Raw genomic sequence first — 11,350 nt, 5'->3', positions numbered from 1 at the left:
GAACCTTCTCATACCAACATTTAACTTTCCCACAACAGAGTGCCGCAGGCAGGCTCTTCTGGGGCTCTGCTTCCCCCAACCTTGTCCCCATCCCTCACCCATCTTCATGCTCTCCTCCGAACCCACCCTTACCTGGAAGTATCACAGGAGGAACTGGAAAGGACTGAAGTGAGTGCCATTCCTAAACGCATTAATAAGTTTTAGGTGTAAGGCCAGGGGAGGTAGACTTCATTACCTCAGAGACCAACTCCTTTTGCAAGGTCCAGAGAAAAGAAACTGAGGACTGGCATCAATGCATGGTAATGGTTACTTGGTGTCTGTCTGTGAAGAAGGGTTTTCTGTGCTTACTGGTGGGCTGACATAAGCCTTACAGCTGCAGACGACCTTCCGACCACAGCTGGGAAAAGCTGCAGACTGAATAATTGCGAAGTACGCTCCTGCTATGTTTTGATACAGCAATAGCTTACCAAACTAAACCATCTAACAGGTTTCAGGGTAGCCATGAAGAGGCAGTTTCGCAGCAAGCGTATCACCCAGGGTCTGCAACCTCTCGTGTCCTGCCTGATGTCAAACAAAGAGACTTGCTCCAAGAAGCAAAAAGGGGCCATCGGGCTGCCTCGGGTTCAGCGTTAGTTCAGGCTTTGCGGTACCCAGACATGATGCCACCAGCTCGCTCCCTCGGCAGCGCAGCTCAGCACGTGCCTCACCCCTCGCACACATTCTCCTCCAAAGAGCAATTCTCCTATGCTGCTACGGCACGTGGGGGTCAGCCCCCAGCCTCATCCTGTGGGGCCACCCGCAGGCACCCACCCCCACCCTCTGCCCCACATGGGCCTCTAACTGCTGAGGCTCCTGAGAAGGTGCTGGGCTGAGGAAAGGCAAGAGTGGAAGAACCCAGCTTGGGGCTGTCTCAGGGGGCCTTCTGACTGCGCAGGTTACCGTCACTTGGTTGGAGAGAAGATGAGGGACCCAACAGCTCATCCCTTTGAGGAGCTACTGCGCGGCCTCCTTTTCCAGCCAGGTCGCCTGGGTTACGCAAAGGAAGGGTGGGACAGCCCAGGTATCATGGGCAGAGCCTAAAGAGAGGACGAGACACGGAAGGGCACCACAACTCTGTTTTTCCTTTTCACAGGGAAGAGCATGGAGCAGAATGTACTCGTGCTCTGCTTCGTCTTCCTTCCCCACATTCAAAAATCCCGCAGGCAGTATCTTCTCAGGAGCCAGTTGCCTCAGCCCTGCTTCTCACCGTTGCTTTACACTTTCCTAGCAGCATCACAGGAGGAACTGGAAAGAAGCTGAGGGGAAACCCCACCTTTCCCTCAAAGGAACATACACACTGCTGCCATTTGCCAGCCATAGTTGATTGCTCTCTGTTGGCAGAGGGTGGAACTAGGCTTAGGGCGGTCAGGGTGGCTTTTGCACCCGGGAGGCAAGAGGTCTGCAAATGCTCTGGAGCACTTTCTCTGGCAGTTTCTGGGCGGAAGCAGCCCATGGCAACTCTGGATTGGGGTTAAACTGCAGGCTACGAGACTCATTTATGAAACACCATCATTGTTCCAGCTCTCTAGACCTCACATTTCCCAGCCTGAATCCCAAGATGACGTACACGTAGAAACCCTCTCACAGCTGGAAATACTGAAGGAACCTACTGGGGCAAGTTTCCCTGCCTGCAACTTTTCAACCATCACATTTGCTCGTATTCTGCATGAACGCGTCCCCAGCCTGCACTCTGCGTGCTGGGAGCCATCCCGTCTGGCAGCTGTTGACCAGCACGAGGAAGGGTCTGGTCCTGCCCCAGATGCTGTGATCCAGCAGGCCGGGCACAAGGAGCACAGGCAGGGTGGGAACGGCCCCTGCTTCCAACTGGAGCAAGGAGCTGCCACCTGCTGCAACCAGGGTTCCCCACCCCTGTCAGCGCTTCCTCCCTCCTCCCACTCATTCCTCGCTTTTCCTTGTACCAACCTGCGCTTTTCGTCTCAGTTCGCTTCTTCCACCCCAAACTGCAGCTTGAGGAGAAAGGGGTTTTTTCCCCCTCCCACCCCCGTTCCCAACACTCTCCTCTCTGCCCCTTCCCAGAGAAGAGCTGTCATTCCAGGGTATCCCAACACCTGGGCAAGCGGAGGGGTTAGAACCTCACCCTCTAACCTCCAAAGGAATTCGAGGAAGGCACATACAGTGGTTCCCTGAGAAACTGAAAGAAGAAGTGTCCAAGGGACAGAAACTGCTTTTATTAAAAACATTCTAAAACGTTATTTATAAAATGCATTTCATTATCTGCACTTGGAAACAATTCAGGAACATACAGTTGGTGAGGCATCTTACACATTCGGAATTTCAACCCACCAAACAAGCTTTAGCTGTGTAAATTTGTTATACATTTGACACCACAGGGAACCCTCCTCAGACTTCACTTCAAGGATTGTTTGTAGAAACATTTCAGCCTTCAAATATCAACTTGTTTCAAGAGAGACTTCTGGTAAGCAGTACATGTGCACACCTGGAAACATCCACTTAGTACAGTGGACTCATCTTTAAAATTCAATGTTTGTGCCAAAATACAGGACTAAAATCAAAAGACAAAATAAATAACTCAACTGCAGAATTCACAAAACAGTTATTTAATAAATAAGGATGCATTGTGAGATATCCCATGTACAGTAACTTCTCTGCTAAAAAAAAAAAATCTGTATAGAAATCTGAATAAATACCCTTTTGTGATTTTTTTTGTTTCTTCAAACAAGTAAACAACTCACCTTTCCTTTGCAATTCCCAGATTAGCACTTACGGAAATTTAACCCCTCCAGAGTGAAGGAGTATGCAAAGGAAAAAGAAAAACATACTTCATTTATTTGCACTGAGAGTCTGACAGTTTAAAGTTACCCCTACACTCCTACCTAACTCATCCCAAAATTACAAAAAGCTTTTAATAGTTTGTCTTCACCGTGACTGGGCTTGTTCAGCCTGAAGGAGAACGCTGCGAGGGGACCTAATAAATGCTTATAAATATCTGAAGGGTGGGTGTCAGGAGGATGGTGCCAGACTCTCTTCAGCGGTGTCCAGCGACAGAACAAGGGGCAATGGGCACAAACTGAGGCACAGGAAGTTCCACCTGAACATGAGGAAGAACTTCCCTCTGAGGGTGACGGAGCACTGGAACAGGCTGCCCAGGGAGGTTGTGGAGTCTCCTCTTCCAGAGATACTCTGTGCAGCCTGCTGTAGGTGACCCTGCTTCAGCAGGAGGGTTGGACTAGATGACCCACAGAGGTCCCTTCCAACCCCGAACATTCTGTGATTCTGTGACGTGGTTCTATTTTTGTACAAGTCTGCTCATTTCACACAGTGCATTAAAAAAACAAAAAGAGTAGAGACCTACTGTAACTCCAGTAGACTTTGAGATGAATTTACAGCAGGGCAGAAGGAAAGGCCACAAGGACTCCACAGACATTGGAATCTACGTTGAATTAAATACATACATTTATACCTGCAAAGCAAAGGCCCCAAATAGCAACCGCGTACGAGAACTGTACTGTATATTGGCATTCATCTGTGATTTCACTGAAGAGGCACTTCTTTCAGCGCAGGAGTTTCAGTTGTATTCACCTTAGTCCCTCACCACTCGCTCTTTATAACTGTGCAACATTTTCTTTTGAACACATTATCACGTGTTACTGGAAGTTCCATACAGACTTCGAGATGGGGTCACGTTCAAAGAGGTACAAAGGAAAATATCTTCAAATAAAAAAAAAAAAACACTTTGGTTTTCGACTCAGTGCAATTAAGCAGATGTTAGCAACACTTTGGGAATCCTCTGTGAAGTTAAACAATGCTGATGGAATGGTTGTGTGCAACTACAATTCAATTTCAGAGGTTTTTAATTGTATTACTTCAAAGATATGTTTAGACAATAGCTACACAAACAGCTGAATCAGCACTACTGCCAGGAGAATAAGAAGCCTATTTTAATACAGTCATCAGGTTAAACAATAAAGCTAAGCCCCACACTTTTTCTTGGCAAGCCTAGGACAACCAAAATTATTCTGGAACACAGAAGAAAATGCTGAGAACCACCTGTTACTAGAGCTTACCTGGGGTAAGACTCGGCTGATGGATGTGGAAGCCAGTCCTAGCTGAATGAAGTGCTTTCATTGTATAAAGTTCTACACAGATAAAAGAATTCAACTGGCCTTCAAGTATTGATTTAACCCTCCAAAAAGAGCAGAACTGTCACCAATTTTTTTTTCCAGATTTTTAATTTTTTTCCTCCTCATGCATTCGCTAGACAGCTGGGTAGCAAACTATTTGCCTAAAATAAAGTCCTAAGAAGCGGGACCTCAAATCTAGAGTTACACACACTGCTTCCTTCCCAAAAGAACAGTTACCATCTCTGACCTATGTTCAGAGTGGGGATACGGCAAAACTGTAACCAGAGACACGATCTAAAACGTACGGAAAAGTTGGGTGATTTTTCATTTACTAGGACTACGGGAACTAGACTTCATCCAGGCAGTCCCTTCTGTCCCACGCTTTCTCCCTGAAAGCAGCACGGCTCGGGGTACTCCAGGGGAAAGACACCACACGCTTGCAGATGTGCAACAGTGAAATTTGTGTTGGTCAAATTCATTGGAAGATTTACAGGTGTGGCTTTAAGATACATAAAATTACTGCAGTTTTCAAGTAAGGCGAGGGGAGGTGTAAACAGCTGGCGACACGCCCTTGTTCTCTGTGGAGAACACCAGTGGTACCACGGCAGCACCTGCCTGGTAGCCATCAAAACCAGACCAGGCAGCACGCCCTTGGAGGCACGCGACGCAACTCTGCACCGGCAAGAGCTAAGTTTGGCTGACGCACGAGGCGGTTTGCCGCACAGCCTCCGGAATACCATTATGCTGTTACAAACAGCAGAAGCATCAAGTGAACGCGCAAGTCTCATTCAAGCTGCAACATGGCTTTTAGAAAGGTGCTTAAATGCTCAAATGACTCAATTTAATAAATAAATTTAAGCTCGACACTGTTAGTGCTATGTGCATTAACACCGCTTCACATTCTAAGTAAACACACTGGACCTGGGAACGCCTACAGTACCATACCACGTTATCCCTCACCTTTGGTCACACTCCATTTATATCTGAAACACACACCTCTTCAGAATTTGCTAATAAAATTTAGCAAGAAAATGTAAGGGTGTCGTCACTAGCATTTTCCTCCAATATCCAATCTACAGGCAAATACAGGACATCTCAGAACATCAAAAACGACTCATACTTTTGAAGTAACAATGGCTAAGACTGGGCTCCGCTGCCAGTCAGATGAGTATGCACCATCGGAGTACACTTTTGGAGGAATGGAATGCAATGGGGAAGAGTTTCTCTTCAGTTAAAATTAGTCTTCCGTAAATGCTTATTAGGAATTTCTATGGCACTGACTTGGAGAGGCCAGGACCCACCAACAATTCCTGCTTGGATAGCTACGCCCATTACAACTGCTAGATCAGGATCGACGGCGGTGTTAGGTTCCTTCCCAAAGAAATCCTGGATAACTCTGCGTATCTGAGGAATCCGGGTGGAGCCTCCCACTAACACAATCTCATCCACTTCTGCTTTGTGCAGGTGGCCTTCCTTCAACACCTGCGCAACGGGCACAAGAATCTTCTCAAAAAGGTCCTCGTTTAACATCTCAAATAGCTTCCTAGAGATCTCCATCTCAAACACAACTTTGTCAAAGTCATTCTCTACTTTTGAAGCATCTCCAAGATTTTTCAGATCTTCTGGGTTTTGTGACGGCTTGACTTTTAGCACAGTGTTTGTTTCCTCCTCAGTTTCTGGAAGTTCTTTTGTAAGCTTCCTTTCTGGCATAGTCAATGACACCCTTAGTGTAGCTGCCTCACGAACAGTCAAATTTAATTTAACTGCTTCCACAGCCTGTCTGAGGCGATGTATTTCTTCTTTTCTCGTTGGCAGAGAACCATACGTCTGGCGAAGCTGATCATATAAATACAGCATCAACCTCTGATTAAAATCCTGTCCTCCAAGTTTGTTGTTACCTGAAACATCAGAAAAGAAGGCATCAGACATGTCACCTTCAAAACTTCGGAAAGCAGCACGCGTCTCCCTTTTATTGGGAGATGGTTCTCAAGGGCTGGAACAATGACACCAGGACTGTAAGCACAGAGCAAGAGATCACAGAGATGGGAGAAAAGACATAATTGTTGTCCACTGCAGAATGCACGATGAATAGTAATTTCCTGACTTTTATTTAGCAACTATTTTAGAATTTGTCCCCCTCAATGTTTTTCCCCTGGAACTGCTCTGTTACAGCACAACAGAAAAAAAAGTGGTTGTCAACTCACAGAGGTATTCTCTACAGAAGAAAATAAGTAATGATAGATTTCTGGCTGGAACCCTGTAACTGAAGCGCAATCTCTCACAGCAAATACTTTTTCCAGCTAAAATTCCCCGTTTCAAATTTCTCCCTCTGCCCAGAAAGGCTTTTTCTCTTAGCACTTCCACAGTACAGTTTTATACTGATTATTGTTCTAACAGTTTCAAGTCATTCAATGTCTCCATGCACCCCCACAAAAAATTACATGCTACTCAAGTATCTGTACACACCCTGCCGAAAGTGGAAGAAAGTGATAAAATGCAAGCAGTGACCTTCAAGCTCTATTAACAGGTACAGCTTATATTAGCCTTCAGAGATTGAGGGGAAAAAAGTATTATATATAACCAATTTCTTTGGAAAGGTTATCTTTGCACCGTGTTTCCAAAACCTTTCAAACAATTGTTCGTGCTTTACATTCAGCAGAGTTAAAAAACGGCCGCAGATTTTCATCTGTGTTGAACAACACTCTCCAAGCTTCCACCATTTTGTTTTGACCAAAAAGGGAAATTAACTTAGCAGACCCCCATCCAAACAAATCAGAACAAAGCTGCTGAATATGTCTTGCTGTTCCACTCTTGCTGGACTGAGCAGCAGCTCACATCAGAACTTGTTCATTCCAGGCAACGCAGTCAGCCAGCGCTGCGCCTCAGACCTGTCTGGATCCAGGTCACCTGAAAAGCAGTTGCGTATTCACAACAGTTTTACTAAACGTTGCTGCCAGAACTCTTTGCCAAGTGATGAATCACTTTGGCATAAACGTATCACAAAACCTACTTCTGGGTTAGCAGCATGGGAGTTCCCAAACCCTGCCCAACTGAGCTGGAGCCAAAGACAAGGCAAGGATGTTCTAAAGCACTGGTCACTGATTTGGCAAGTATTTCCAGCTTGGACGGAGGTAACAAAGATTTGTAACACCCTCAGCCCCCAAAAGTCCACTCAAAGTCACTGTAATACACACCAGCACGTTGACTAGCGGGCACGAAAGTTAACAGCTATGGATAAAACAAAGCCACAGCTTATTCCTTTGAGTCACCAAAACCTGTGAATTCACCTTAATAGTTGAAACCAGCCACAAACCTAATTCTGCATGAAAGGCAGCTTAGAAGTCTTTCAGAGAACACTCTGTGACAAGGCTGGTATGTCTTAAAAAACCCTCTAACGGTGACTTTAGGTGCACCTTTCCTTTCCCCCCAACTCCCTGAGAAAGTAAAGCATTTTTCTCACCTGCCATGGCTCGTGTGAGGAACATCCCTCCCTGCTTGTTCAACAGAGACACATCCAAAGTTCCTCCACCCAAATCCACCACCAGAACATTAAACACATCAGCTTTGTGGAGTCCGTAAGCCATAGCTGCAGCTGTGGGTTCATTGATTACTCGCAAAATTTCAAGCCCTACAAAGAGCAAGGACACCGAGCAACAGTCAGGTATTTCAGAAAACTGCAGTGTTCACATCATAATGACATTTACCATTAGTTTGGGGCTTTGTGTTTTTTTTTTTTTTTTTTTTTCAAACGAAATTTACCTTAAGTAAAATGTGAGATCTAAAGGAAATAGTTTTCTAAGCAATAATACTCAATGAACTCTTTTCCTTATTTAAGCCTGAAGCAATACTACTTCAGTATCTGGGTGAAGTCATGTACCATGAATTGCCCAAACACCTTTCTTCCAGAGTAAGTCTTGCTAAGGAGATATATTTCACATATTCTATTTCTGTTTAAATTATTGTCCAAGGGTACTCTGTATAGTCTCTCTCTTTGGAGATTACCAAAAGGAGTATTTTCCCCAAAGTAAAAATTACTTTTTCTAGCTATCTATGCCTGCATTAGTCAGCTGCACTTGTTGGTACCCAAGAGTCTGCTGCTGTCCCTCACAACTGTTAATGGTCGGGTTGGGTTTGGGGGGGAAGGAATGTATTCTAAGGTTCTCTATCACTGATTCACTGTCTCTATATCCTCCCCAAAGCCTTCACTTTTAGTGAAATAGACCTAAACATAATTTTAAGGCTTCACAGGAAAACGCTGGAATAGAGAGACGTCACCTGCAAGGCTGGCGGCCTTAATGGTAGCATTCCGCTGCCTTTCATCAAACTCTGCCGGCACAGAGATTACTGCCTTTGAAACGGGCATGCCGAGGTAGTCTTCTGCCATTCTCTTCAATTTCAGTAGCAGCTGAGAGCCAATCTGCTCTGGAGTGACGTGAAAGGTTTCATTAGTTGTCACGGAGAATTCAGCTGATCCATTGTTGTTGAAAATCTAGGAGGAAAAAGCAACACAACCCACGGGTCAGAAGTCTTTTTCTTACGCTCTCCGACCTTGCTCCCATCAAATTTCATCTGCGTACAGTCTTGTTTATTCTGGAAAAAGATCAGTGTGCTTTTGCCACTTCCCGAGTCGCTTTTCTTCCTGCACCCACCATGCCCAGGTAAGGCACATTCAAACGAGTTAAGACCTAGCAACTGCATAATCAACTTCAACACCACACTGGAAGACAAAAGTAACACTTTTTAACCATCAAACCTTCCCACAGGTTCTTCTTTGTGAAACGAAGCAAACAGGTTGATACTGGAACAGCTTCTCTTAACAAGTAAAGAATTCAAAGACTGTCTGCAGTACCTGCAAATTTGTCTCTTTTCAGCAAATATTGCACCACGCTAAATTAATGCGGTACCTTTTTCAGAAAAAAAGGAGCTTTCAAGATCTGCTGCTGGTCAAGTACTAGAAAAGTGCTAGGGGAAAAAAGAGCGCCGGGACAGAGAAGCTGTGACTTTTACACTTTTTTTTTTTTTTTTTTTTTAATAATATCAAGGGAGAAATGAAGTTTCAGCAAAGCAAGTTAGAATTTCAAGCTGAAATTCACGCTTTAAGAGAAGGGGCTGGAAGATTACCCTGAAACGCATTTCACACTAGAGGACAGGGTCCTCTGGAAAATCGCTATCGGCTCCCACGCAGAGGTGCACCACTTCCACAACCGCTTCCTCCTCCCCTCTCTGGGTACATCTTGAGGTTTTCAGGCATATCAGATTTAGCCAGATGACTCAAGGTCAGAAAAGCCGGTCACTTACTACATGTTCCAAGCTTCCTACAGCTTACTGCTTGGAGAGAACTGAAGAAGATGGCTACTTACCTTAAACGGATACCTGCTACTTTCACTTTTTAGTTCTTCTGAAGTGAAGATTTTCCCAATGAATCTTTTTGCATCGTATATGGTGTTCTGAGGATTTGAATCGGCCAGTTCTAGGCCATCATATCCTACATACACATCTCTGTCTGTGAAAGAGACTATACTTGGTATGCTGTTGTGCCCATTTTCATCTGCAATCACCTTCACCTGCCCTGTTCCAGGAAGAAAGACACCAACAGAGCAGTAAGTCGTGCCAAGGTCAATCCCAATTACTTTTGGTGTAGGCATTGGTAAATACTGCTGCGCTAGATAGCCAGCTAACAAGAGAGCCAGGATAGCCGAACCTGAAACACAGATTTTTAAAGAGCAGGGTTAGAAGATCTACTGCTGCAAACTTAGAAGTCAATGCAAATTACATGGCATTATACATTACACCTGGTGCAGTTTCATTTCATGCTCTGAAGCCTGTTCAGCTACCTAAATAGTTTTCAATTTCTTCAAAGGTCACCAGCAAGTTCCAGTCTCTTAATTCAACAAAAAGCAGATAGAAGAGTAAAAAATCTCAGGCAATAAATATTAAATTAATTAAAAATAAGCCCAAGAGGTACAGCAAAGCAAAAAATATCACCACCCTATAATAATTCTTTTTCTCTCCGCAACGTACTTCAAAAATACGGGCTAATTCATATTTGAGGTGGAGCTGCCTACGAATAACCCCTAAGGGACATCTGGCTAACGAGGCTGCACAAAATCGCAGCCAAACGACAAGCTCCTGACTCAAACATCTCCTCCAACGCCACCGGGAGGCTAAAAATGAGGAGACGCAAACCCACGCTGACTCCTCCCGTTTCAGTCACAGCACCTTCCCGCACAGCGCAGTCTATTCCACGCCTCGAAGCCAAGGAGCAGTCCCGGTGCCAGCTTTTCACTTCCCCGCACACCCAACAAAGCACGAACCCCCACGACCTAAACAGCTCGGATCGGGCGGGGAGAACGCGCTGGCTCCCCCCGCCCGGCGGGGCGGCCGCGGCTGCCTTTACAACCCCAGCGGGCTCCCAGGAACCCCGGGGGGCTCCTCAGCACCGCCCCATCGGGCGCCTCGGCTGCGCAAACGGAGGAGCAGGCCGCGCCCGCCCGAAGAGCCCGGCCGGGGCCACACCGCCAGGGCCCCGGCACACCCGGCGCCCGCGCCTCGGGCCGGGCGAAGGCCGCCGCAGGCCGTGGCAGCCCGAGACCCCGCTCACCCAGCGCCGCCATCTGCCCGGCCATCGCTGCCGCCGACCGCTGACGCCTCCTTCCGGACCGCGCGCGGCACGCCGGGACCGGTGGTGCGCGCGCCCCGCCCACCCCGCCGACGCTGGCCCGCTGCGGGGTTGCCGGAAACCACAGCTCCCAGGGGGCGCCGGGGCGCGGCCGGGTCCGGCGGGCGCCGGCCAATGGGCTGCGGGAGGGTCGCGCGGAGGCGGCGGGGGAAGGTGGTGTCCCGCCCCGCCCGGCGCATGCGCGGAAGGCGGCCGAGGGGTCGCGGCGCCTGCTGGGAGCGGTAGTTCGAGGGGCGGCGGGGTGGCCTCCGCCGTCCGTGGCATGGCGGGGGCGGGGAAGGCGGCGGTTGCCGCGGCCGCGGGTCGGTGTGCCTGGGGCGGTCGCGACGCCCCGCTCCTCCAGCGCCCCCCTCCCCGGGGGCACGGCGGGCGGCACGCCGCCGGGCCGGGCCGGGCCGGGCCGGGCAGGGCAGGGACGCGGCGCGCAGGCCCGGGTCGGGTAGCCGCCGCCCTCCCGGTGCCGGCGTGAGGCGTTGGAGACCGTAGATCCGGCGCCGCCGCGTGGGCGCACGTTAGAACTGTTAGGCCT

At 47.8% G+C, this 11,350-nt stretch overlaps 1 protein-coding gene across 2 annotated transcripts; it reads right to left on the bottom strand.

Annotated features, from left to right (window-relative positions):
* Positions 1–2,279: 2,279 nt before the first annotated feature.
* HSPA13 (heat shock protein family A (Hsp70) member 13) lies at positions 2,280–10,822 on the bottom strand. Of its 2 annotated transcripts, none has more exons than XM_075433802.1 (5): positions 10,744–10,822; positions 9,503–9,843; positions 8,418–8,631; positions 7,603–7,770; positions 2,280–6,040 (listed from the first exon to the last, which is right to left on the bottom strand). In XM_075433802.1, the coding sequence occupies exons 1-5, from the start codon at positions 10,766–10,768 to the stop codon at positions 5,370–5,372; spliced, it is 1,419 nt and encodes a 472-aa protein (XP_075289917.1). In that variant the 5' UTR covers positions 10,769–10,822; the 3' UTR covers positions 2,280–5,369. The 2 variants fall into 2 exon arrangements, with proteins under 2 accessions (XP_075289917.1, XP_075289926.1); XM_075433811.1 differs by having other exon boundaries at positions 9,707–9,843.
* Positions 10,823–11,350: the final 528 nt, after the last annotated feature.

The sequence above is a fragment of the Opisthocomus hoazin genome, chromosome 1 (genome assembly GCF_030867145.1).
Source record: "Opisthocomus hoazin isolate bOpiHoa1 chromosome 1, bOpiHoa1.hap1, whole genome shotgun sequence".
Classification (NCBI taxonomy): Eukaryota; Metazoa; Chordata; class Aves; order Opisthocomiformes; family Opisthocomidae; genus Opisthocomus; species Opisthocomus hoazin.
The sequence above is the reverse complement of the archived record's forward strand: the minus strand, read 5'-3'. Positions and strand labels throughout refer to the sequence as shown.